Consider the following 9,980-nt stretch of genomic DNA (forward strand, 5'->3'; position numbering starts at 1 on the left):
ATCAAAACTTTCATATTTTCCTTCTTTTTATACAGATTTTCTAGTAAAAGTCAAAGATTGTCGACGCGTTTCACTAGTGGTTAAACGTTCCGCTATTGGCGAGGACTTAGAAGGAAATGACACGCTATTGGCCAGCGAGCGTTGTGTATACTTGGACGTAACCTATCGCTTTGCTCCGTTGCGTTTACTAACGTAATATAAAGATGCACATAAGGAGGTTGCTTCGTTAATGTTGGCGTCACCGCTAAACAGTTCTTCCGTTGACCGAGGCAAGAGGATTTGGGCTTCGGTAGTTTTTTAAATTCGCTGAAAGCGTCTTTCACGGACACGGTGTTACTGTGCACCAAATTGATGATTTGATAGTGCCAGGGCAAGTGATAGTGCAATAAAAGAATTGATTTATTGTGAAACAAAATGTCAACGAAGGCAACGAAGAAGAGTACAGCGGCGAGTTCGAGTGGCAACGTGCAGTCGTCACAATTTAGCACATCAACGCCGATCGGCCAGCGGCCAGGGAGTCCTTTGAGCCCGACCCGTTATTCACGTCTTCAGGAAAAGCAAGATTTACAGAATCTAAATGACCGGTTGGCTTGCTACATTGATAAAGTACGACATTTGGAAACCGAGAATTCGAGACTTACGCGGGAGGTACAGACGACCCAGGAGACTATCACCCGCGAAGTATCTAATATAAAATCTATGTACGAGCATGAATTATCCGATGCAAGGAAACTATTGGATGATACTGCGAGAGAACGAGCGAAGCTGGAGATTGATACCAAACGGTTATGGGATAATAATGAGGAGCTCAAGTCCACGTAAGTCACATTTAGTTTTATTCTGGTCGAGTGATAATGCGTCTCGGAAATACGTATGAATCGATGCAAGCCTGATTTCAAAGGGACGAGGCCGAGGCGATTATAAAATTTACGATTTCTTGTATCCAGCATGTCTCATGTTTTAGCGTTGATTCTCGCTATGTTTACGAGCTCGAAACCATTTGATTTGCATTTATATTTTATGTATATATTATGTATAATTTGCATTTTATTACGTATTATTTACAAAAATATTGGAAAATTTGGGGTATAGATGGAGGTGATCATTTGGAAAGTTATGATAAAGGTATACTTATATTTATAGTTGATAATATATTTTTGCGAATAGTATTATTGTTTCGCAATGAATATTTCCGAAATTTATAAAAATAAATGGTTGATTCTGTAAGGGTTGTTTACATACGGTTCATTAGATATATTTTCTATCTGATTTCAATGTTATTTATAAATTTCATATGACCAATTAAAATGTAACAATATTTGAATTTGTTTACCAAAGAAAATTATAAAATTAATGTTGATACTTAAAAAAGATTTTGTTCTCTAATAACAATTTAAAGTATATTTGTAAATAAAATATATGGAATTGAAAGAAGATAATACATGTTTAAGAAATTATTAGAATTAAATACAAGGATATCAGGAAGTAATGTATTTTATAATTGTCTATTTTTATATTTACGAAATGTATTTTGATATATAGACGTACATCATACTTCAATATTTGCATGTTAGAATTCTTATTACCCCTACATTTGCTTGTATACATTAATGAATGGTAAACATGTGTAATGATATGCAAATGCTTTATACATTGGTTCAATGTTAATTTAATGACTCTTAACTTAATTCAGAGTTAAGCCATTGTATACATTTATTGATACAAATTGTTTAGTTACATTTTTTATTACATGTATTATGCACTTTACTTACTTTAAATGTGCTTTACTATAAGTCAAATGACGCTATCAATGTTGATTGCTATAACTAGGCTAAATATCTAAGGAACATCAAACATAAATGGGATTTTTATATTATGTTAATGCAATAGGAATTCACTTATAGCATTTGTATAGTTTTATCAAAATATGAGTATAGATATATATCTGTGAAAAGAACTTGTACATTTGTTTACTTCTCCCTTTACCTAATTTGTTACATTCTAATCTAAAGAAAATACACCACGAAGTTTATCTGTAGTAGTTATCTATAGTATTCTTTAAAATCGAATATCAATTCCTTATGTTTATTTTTCCGAAATATATATCGCCAGAACGTAGTTGAAACAAATTTTCAAGAGTATGATGTTCCATTGATAAAATTCGTTATAAAATTTTCGGAATATTTGGGTGTGCCTAACTAACTTGAAACGTGACGTTACTACGAGCGATTGTGTCACGTTTACTATGCGGCGGTGATGTCATCTTCAACCGCATGTATAACCTCGACTAAAAACATTGACCTCCTTTCGAGCAAGCGTTTGAGCAATCGATAAAAATACGAGTAAAACGAGAAACGAGAAGCGGGAAATACATATTACTTTGTTTAACAGGCTAAAAGATAGAAACGAATAAATGTATGTATATACTTATAGTATGTAGAAATGTCTTTAAATTTATTGTAAACATATATTTAATATTATGAAATATTGAAAATTTAATAGTTTATATTTTTATGAATAAACACAATAAAATAATAATAATAAAATGGAAAACTAATGTTTCGGTTGAACTGAAACTTTGACACTTTGTAGTTTACATATATAGTATATTTTGAGGAATATCAATATAGTATATATGTATATATTTGCTTGTGTTTTGTTTAACGGAATATCTCCACTATATTTTTGAACGCGACTGCTGAGGGTTTTAGCGTCCGGACTTATATTCAGCTTTTTGTTTTATTACAAAGTGTAAGCCAGTCGTTAAAAAATTCGAAATATGTAATATTTTTAATTTTCCCAATCTTTTTTTATCGATCTTCAAAATTTACTGCAGTTATCATTCTGATGAAACTATATGTAACATACATGTATACATACATTGTCAATGTTGGCTATATAGCAGTTATAAAAAACGATGCTTCTTGGTGAAGGAAGTGACATTGATAGAGTTGTAAAATACTTGTTTTCGTATGATGATCCAAACCTAGCGTTTTTTGTGGTAAAATCTTGTCATGGGTAAAATTTATATATGTGTAGCCTGTAAATTTTACTTCATTCCAGGAAATCGTTTTCAATTTAATATACTTATTAGTTTTTAATTGAGTATTTGAATTAGTTTTTTATTTACTACATTTTATTTTATTTATCATATTTTTATATCACATTAATACATATTATATTTTACGAGTCTAATATACTGTACATTTCAAAATAACGAAATATTAAAACTTTTCGAGACATCGTTGTACAAAATAAAATTCTCGATGTGGGTCGTTGCCTGAAATAGTAACACCAAAGCTCTCTTGTTTTCGACTACCAGAATGTCTTAAACGATTAAAATTTTTTCATGGAATTTATTATGTATATACATACTTAGAAGAGAAATATGAAAAGATTTTTTGTATTATACAATGTCAAATTTAATATTTTTAATACATAAATGGAGAACAATGCATGAGATTGCATTGTTGAGTTACGAAAGTTTTAGACATTATATTTAAATATAATATGATATTATACATTTTATCGTATATAGATTATAATATTTTAATATATTATATTATGATATTAAATACTGATATTATAACATTAAATTTCTAAAATCTATAACTGTATTTTAAATATTTTTTAACTAATAAATTTTGTAAATATTTTGTGTGGTTTTTTCAGACTAGATAAAAAGTTAGTGGACTTACAAGTTGCAGAAAGAAATTCATTATTATATGAAACACGCTATAATGATTTACAATCACAATATAATCAGTGTCAAGCAGAACGTAAAAAGGATACTGAGAGGAGAAATGAACTAGAACAAGAAGTAGAGAAATTGAAGGCATTATTAGAAGATTCCCGTAAACATCTGGGAGAAGAAACTCTACAACGTATTGTTCTTGAAAATAATATTCAAAGCTTAAAGGAAGATATTAGCTTTAAAGACCAAATGTATCAACAAGAATTAACGGAAACGCGAACAAAGAGACAGGTTTGTATTTGAGGGTATTTAGTTAGTGCCATTTTAGAAAATGACCACATAGTTATAGGTATATTTAGTATAAATGTTTCTGTATGATTGTCCATTTTTACTATATTTTATTCTAGATTGAAATCTCTGAAATAGATGGTCGTCTTGCTGAGGAATATGAAGCTAAAATGCAAAAATCTTTGCATGAATTACGAGATCAATATGAAGCTCAGATGCGAGCTAACAGAGAAGAGATTGAATTGTTATATGAAAATAAAATTAAAAATTTGGCAGCCCATGCCCAACGTAATAGTGGAGCAGCAAGTTTAGCTGTTGAGGAATTAAGGCAAACAAGAACAAGGATTGATACACTTAATCAAAGAATCAATGAATTAGAAGCATCAAATAATGCTTTTAGCGCACGAATAAGGTAATTTATTATAAACTAATTGAATTTATATTTTTATGTAATAAATTTTAAGTATTTTAAGCTATTGTAAAAGTTGTAATAATTTAAATGTAGGATAAATTTAAATTTATTATGCAAATTTAAATACAGGGATTTAGAAAATTTACGTGAAAATGAAAAGGCCCGTCACGCAGAAAATGTAGCATCTTTAGAAGCAGAGTTAGCACGTATACGTGATGAAATGGCTCAACAAATACAAGAATATCAAGATCTTATGGATATCAAGGTTGCTCTTGATTTGGAAATTGCAGCATATCGAAAACTTTTGGAATCTGAAGAAGCCAGGTAATACAGTTAATGTTCTATAAAAATATTTATAAATTTTATATATTATAATACAATGTAGTTACAAGCATTAAATGAAAAAGAATTTTGTAAATATTTCATATTTATTCATTTACAGATTAAACATCATGCCTGTACAGTCGAGTTCAACAGCGTCTAGTGGTAGGACTACTCCTTCAAGACATACGCCGTTAAGAGGTGGAAAACGAAAACGCACTTTGTTAGAGGAAAGTGAAGAACGTAGTAGTACTGATTATAGTGTATCTGGAACATCTAGAGGGGACATAGAAATTACAGAAGCTGATCCTCAAGGACGATTTGTCAAACTCACCAATAAAGGCAATAAAGTAAGATATTTAGCACTGAATAAAGTATTTCAGCATGTTCAATAATTCTATCATACTATATTTAATGTTTTCAATTTATTTTTATTTTTTATAGGAAATAGGACTTAGTGGTTGGCAAATTATTCGTAAAGCTGGTTCTCTGGAAACAGTATTTAAGTTTCATCGTACTGCAAAATTAGAAGCAGGTGCAACTGTAATGGTGTGGTCTGCTGATATTGGTGCCACCCATGAACCACCATCAAATATTGTTATGAAAGGCCAAAAATGGTTTACATCAGATGTTATGACAACTACACTTCTTAACAACGACGGCGAAGTAAGTATTTCTTACATTTTGTTACTACTGTGTTATTCAATGAATGTAAAGAATATCTTCAATATTTTATTGTTCAAATAGGAAATAGCTACTTCAGAGTGTAAAAGACAACAATTATCTACATCTCTATCCCGACATAGGGAAAACTTGGGTTTTCGACCTTCGGAAGAACTTCACCATCAACAGGTATGTATGGATATGCAGATATAATATTAAAATAAAGGTTATAGAATTATACATATTATGATAGGCTTATTCTTTTTTTTATTCACAGCTAAACCAAATCTTAAAAGGTTTATTTTATTGTTTAGGAATAAGTATTAGCGTTATATGTTTTTAAAAATATTTTAATATTATTTTAGTCAGTAATGATATTAATAAGAACATTGAAAATATAAGTGAGAAATATCATAAATACGACCTTTAAAAATTGTTACTGTATCAATGTCCATAATTGCAATGAAAATTTAAAAACCAATTACAAAATAATTAATGATCTTCTTATTTCGAAAAATTGTTTCTTTTTTATAATTGTATTTAGTTAATGAAGACAATGTGGCTATAAAACATTCTGATTTTCTTGTCATTTATTTTTATAAAATTCTTATACAAAGTTTTTTTAAGTTTTCTTTAAATTGATTTTATTGTTAGATTTAATGTTTTAAATATAAAATAAAATCGGGATATGTATCATCAACGAATCTTCTTATTCCATAGAGAAGATATCTCTACCCATATTAAGTGGGCGAGCGAACGGTTCTGATGGGTCAATTTATGTAAGTTTTCTACTTATCGAACGTTAAAATAGTCGTCGATGATCAATGTCATTCGCGCTTTAAGTAAAAGAAATTATTTGCTTTGTGTTTTCTTCTTCACAGCACTTTATTTTCATGCTCACGCTTAACTAAAACATCATGAGTGTTAAGAATATAATGTAATTTTTGGTTAAAATATAAACATCTCATTAGTTAACCACATTGTCTTTAAGATATATATTTAAACAAACTCATTATACATATAAATATACAGTTATTGTTCAACATTTTTCATTATCATCGATATTGTTATTAACATAATACTATTGGTATTCTTACTTATTTATACTTATATCAACTAAAACGTTAAAATACTAAAAAGTTATTAACATATAGTCCATCACTTTATTGCTGTTATATTCACTTATTGAATTGGTTGAAATTTATACGAATCAACATCTTTTTTGATATATAAAAGTAAAAAAAATTATTTTTCATTTGTATTTATTAGGGGCTTATTAGAAAATTTCGCCGATGTGATGCATGCATAAACATTATTTTAACATCTTTCCAGAAAAGTTTGGTATTAACTAAATGAAATCAGTTGATGGAAATATTCATCAAATGATTTCATTGTTTCAAAAGTACATATATATCATTCGTTAAATTTAATTTACAGAATAACAGGTTCCATTAAAATATACAGATTGCCTGCGTCAGTAATAAAATAATTATATATTTCTTACCAATAAAGTAAATATTATGTGCGTGTATATTTTTAATATATGCACGTGTGTATATCTTTACACGCATGTAAGAATAAACGTACAATATTTATTTCTCTCATAAATTTCTTCATAAAAAATTAACATTCATTAATATTGGCTTAAGATTCTGTAACTAATAATTGCCGAATAATATATATGACATAATATAATCATATCATGCCAGTTGGATTCATCAAACGATCCAATTTTAATTCAGGTATCCAATCTTAATATTTTTGTCTACATAAATATGATCCTTTTTTTGTTTCAGGGTGATCCTCAAGGAGAAGAATTTTGTCGCCTTATGTGAAAATAAGTCCACAAAATAATCTCAAGAATTCTAACAGCACGTTTTTAAAAATGCTTAAAAAAGGTACACAGAAAAAGCACTTGAGAGAATTTGGTTTAGAAACCAAATCTCAGAAGTTTCATTGATATAAAGAATTCATATAAAGTTTCGAATGATATATTTTGCTTAAGAAAACAATAAAGAAGAGATTAAAAACAGAATTCACAACACATGTTAGTACTTTATATTTATAGAGATATGTACTACATATGAGAAAATATTCTGTAATATAATGTTTAAATCAAACTTAATGAAGAGTTTCATGAAGATTGAAACGATTATTATTGCATTTACATATTTGCACTTCGTACAAAACTTATTTGTCTGTTATATCAGAGTTGCTGCTTTATTGGATAAGAAGCACGAATAATCTTTTCAGCGAATAACTATTTTTGGCGTACCATTTATTTCTACCTAGTCGTTATCGTGCCTTTTTAAATGTAAAAGAAAGAGATCTTTTTTCTTAGTAGGTAGTAGTATTTATTTTTAAGTACAAACCCGGATGCAATAGGAGCGTGGTGCCCGCCGTATATAATATTCAGATCGATTCGTTTGACAGGAAAATATTTTCTGATATGTATACTGAGTTTTCTATTAATTAATAAGACAAATAAAAAAATGGAACTATGTTTATTGCAAAATGTATCAGCTCCGCCATCCGGAACATCATTTTGTTAATTGTATTCGACTTTATACCATTTATACAAGTAATAAAAATCTATAATTAACCATATCCCTAGTATCTTTTCTTATAGTCCTTATCTGTCATTAAATTCTATGTAATTTAATCAATACATAATTTATATTTTTTTCTTATAGAATAAATTTCAATTTTGCTTTTTGTGTTAAAAATTTAGTAAAAATAATATGATATCCATTCTTTTAATTTATTCAATGATTTTACTAAGATTTTAATTATTTTATAGTGCATAGTTTTGAACGGTCGGTATTACAGAATGTCATGCGATAATTCCTATATTCTCTGTAGCAAATCGCAAAGGACCTATAAGAGCGTTCAGACGATCAACATTATTGTCAATATTTAAGGTTCTCAACATTCTATTGACAATATATATTGATCGTCCAGACTTTAGATGGCCTCTTAATATATATAATAATGTTGAGAATCTTAAACATTGACAATAATATTCACAATAAAATATTGATCGTTTCAGGATATGTGATTCTTCTCGAGATCGATAGTTCAAAATGTGAGACATGAAGTCCCATTTAATATCAGGTCTATTCTATACTTAGTCAATCCCATGGCGTTACAATTATAGAAATTTATCTTTTATCAGTGATGTACTGCCATCTAGTGGTGACTGGGGTAAGTAATTTTGAATTAAAAATTCCTTAGTTGATTGTTATAATTTCTAATGTTGTATAATTTTTATATTAGATGTTATTTGTAAGTAAAGATCTTGTACAATATAATATATATTGGTAAAATAATGGTGGAGCAGATACATGTTAACGAAAAACTGATACCAGCGGGTTCCGTAGTGTAGCGGTTATCACATCTGCTTTACACGCAGAAGGTCGCCGGTTCGATCCCGGTCGGAACCACACTTACCCAATTTTTTTTTAATATCTTCGTTTTACAATTAATAAATATGCTTAAAAACGTCAATCAATAATAGTTGTAGACAGCAAAGGGTAGAAAACACATTATCTTCTTTTGTGTCTACTTCATTCCTTATCACAATTCTAAAATACTGTCCATTAAAGAGAGAAATCTTCATAAATATATACAAAAATCATATTAATCATTATTAAACAATTACAAATGAGGGTGTCGTAGCCTTCCTTAACACGTACAACATAATATAATGCAATGTATCCACTCGTCTTATGGCTTGGAACGAATGAAGAGTTCGTCACAAAATATATAAAGAAAGAAAAATAACATTTTCTTCCAATGATAGCAAACAGGAATAAAGATTAAATGACGTTTTTTACGCTGTATATAGAAAGTATGGGCAAAACCAGGTACCTGGTTTCAGTTAAAACATCAAAACACCGTGTAAAGACTCTGGAATATAATTCAGTTCTTACCGTAATAGATTCTTTAAATCCAAGCGTTATAAAAAGCTCAATTCATCAGCGCGACACTGAAACTTTTTAACTCGAAATTCTTAAACTTCTATGGATGAAAAAGTACGACGTTCTCTATTCTGCGATTGATTTCTTACTATCGCGAGGTCCAGCCGCGAACGTAATATCATCCGTTGGACACATATTGCAGCTCTTATCTTAGAAAGATATTAATATGCGTCATGACCCGCGTATTCCAGTTTGCTCCACATTTCCTATCATTAAGCTATCATCGTACTCCTTTTGTTCGGCTTATCTGTACTTCGTTTATAGTTAATTATCACACCTGACATTTAAAGTCCAGTTAAACGAAGCAAGAAGAAATGGAGGGAATCACGGAACTGGAAATCAAAATTGGTATATTCGGCTGGCGTTTGCCCTGTCATGCGTTTATGTTCGCACGATAGGATGAACAGAGTGTGTTTCTTTCGTTGCTTTTCGTTTCTTCATTCGCTGTTTCCGTTCTAGCCATCTGGCAACCCACCTGCACCGCGTCGCAACCAACTGCTTCGTTTCTTTGGCATCGTGTAACGAGAGCAAGTCCGGTTTTTAGTCGGGCTTCGGCTATTCAGCGCTCCTTTTTCAGCCGGTGTTTTATACTGCGACGACAGGACGGAGAGTAGCGTGGACA

At 29.9% G+C, this 9,980-nt stretch overlaps 1 protein-coding gene, 1 long non-coding RNA gene and 1 other non-coding gene across 4 annotated transcripts; 2 read left to right on the top strand and 1 right to left on the bottom strand.

The window, feature by feature from the left end:
* Window positions 1-213: 213 nt before the first annotated feature.
* On the top strand, window positions 214-7,985 carry LOC126921429 (lamin Dm0-like). 2 transcript variants are annotated; one of them, XM_050733024.1, is made up of 9 exons: window positions 214-818; window positions 3,673-3,985; window positions 4,102-4,394; window positions 4,524-4,718; window positions 4,837-5,065; window positions 5,160-5,381; window positions 5,463-5,567; window positions 6,099-6,157; window positions 7,175-7,985. In XM_050733024.1, exons 1-8 carry the CDS (start codon window positions 415-417, stop codon window positions 6,120-6,122), a joined length of 1,785 nt encoding a protein of 594 aa, XP_050588981.1. In that variant the 5' UTR covers window positions 214-414; the 3' UTR covers window positions 6,123-6,157; window positions 7,175-7,985. The 2 variants fall into 2 exon arrangements, with proteins under 2 accessions (XP_050588981.1, XP_050588980.1); XM_050733023.1 differs by lacking the exon at window positions 6,099-6,157.
* LOC126921454 (uncharacterized) lies at window positions 7,656-9,450 on the bottom strand. The gene is made up of 2 exons (XR_007712347.1): window positions 9,311-9,450; window positions 7,656-9,215 (listed from the first exon to the last, which is right to left on the bottom strand). It is a non-coding gene; the product is annotated as an uncharacterized LOC126921454 (long non-coding RNA).
* Trnav-uac (transfer RNA valine (anticodon UAC)) lies at window positions 8,749-8,821 on the top strand. The gene has a single exon. It is a non-coding gene; the product is annotated as a tRNA-Val (tRNA).
* Window positions 9,451-9,980: the final 530 nt, after the last annotated feature.

This window comes from Bombus affinis, chromosome 10 (assembly GCF_024516045.1).
Source record: "Bombus affinis isolate iyBomAffi1 chromosome 10, iyBomAffi1.2, whole genome shotgun sequence".
In the NCBI taxonomy this organism is placed as follows: domain Eukaryota; kingdom Metazoa; phylum Arthropoda; class Insecta; order Hymenoptera; family Apidae; genus Bombus; species Bombus affinis.

Bases quoted from the DNA above. Each gene is read 5' to 3' on its own strand.
- LOC126921429 (XM_050733023.1), top strand. From the start codon at position 415: ATGTCAACGAAGGCAACGAAGAAGAGTACAGCGGCGAGTTCGAGTGGC. The intron at 5,066-5,159 runs GTAAGATATTTA...TATTTTTTATAG, and splicing joins TCACCAATAAAGGCAATAAA to GAAATAGGACTTAGTGGTTG. The intron at 5,568-7,174 runs GTATGTATGGAT...TTTTTGTTTCAG, and splicing joins AAGAACTTCACCATCAACAG to GGTGATCCTCAAGGAGAAGA.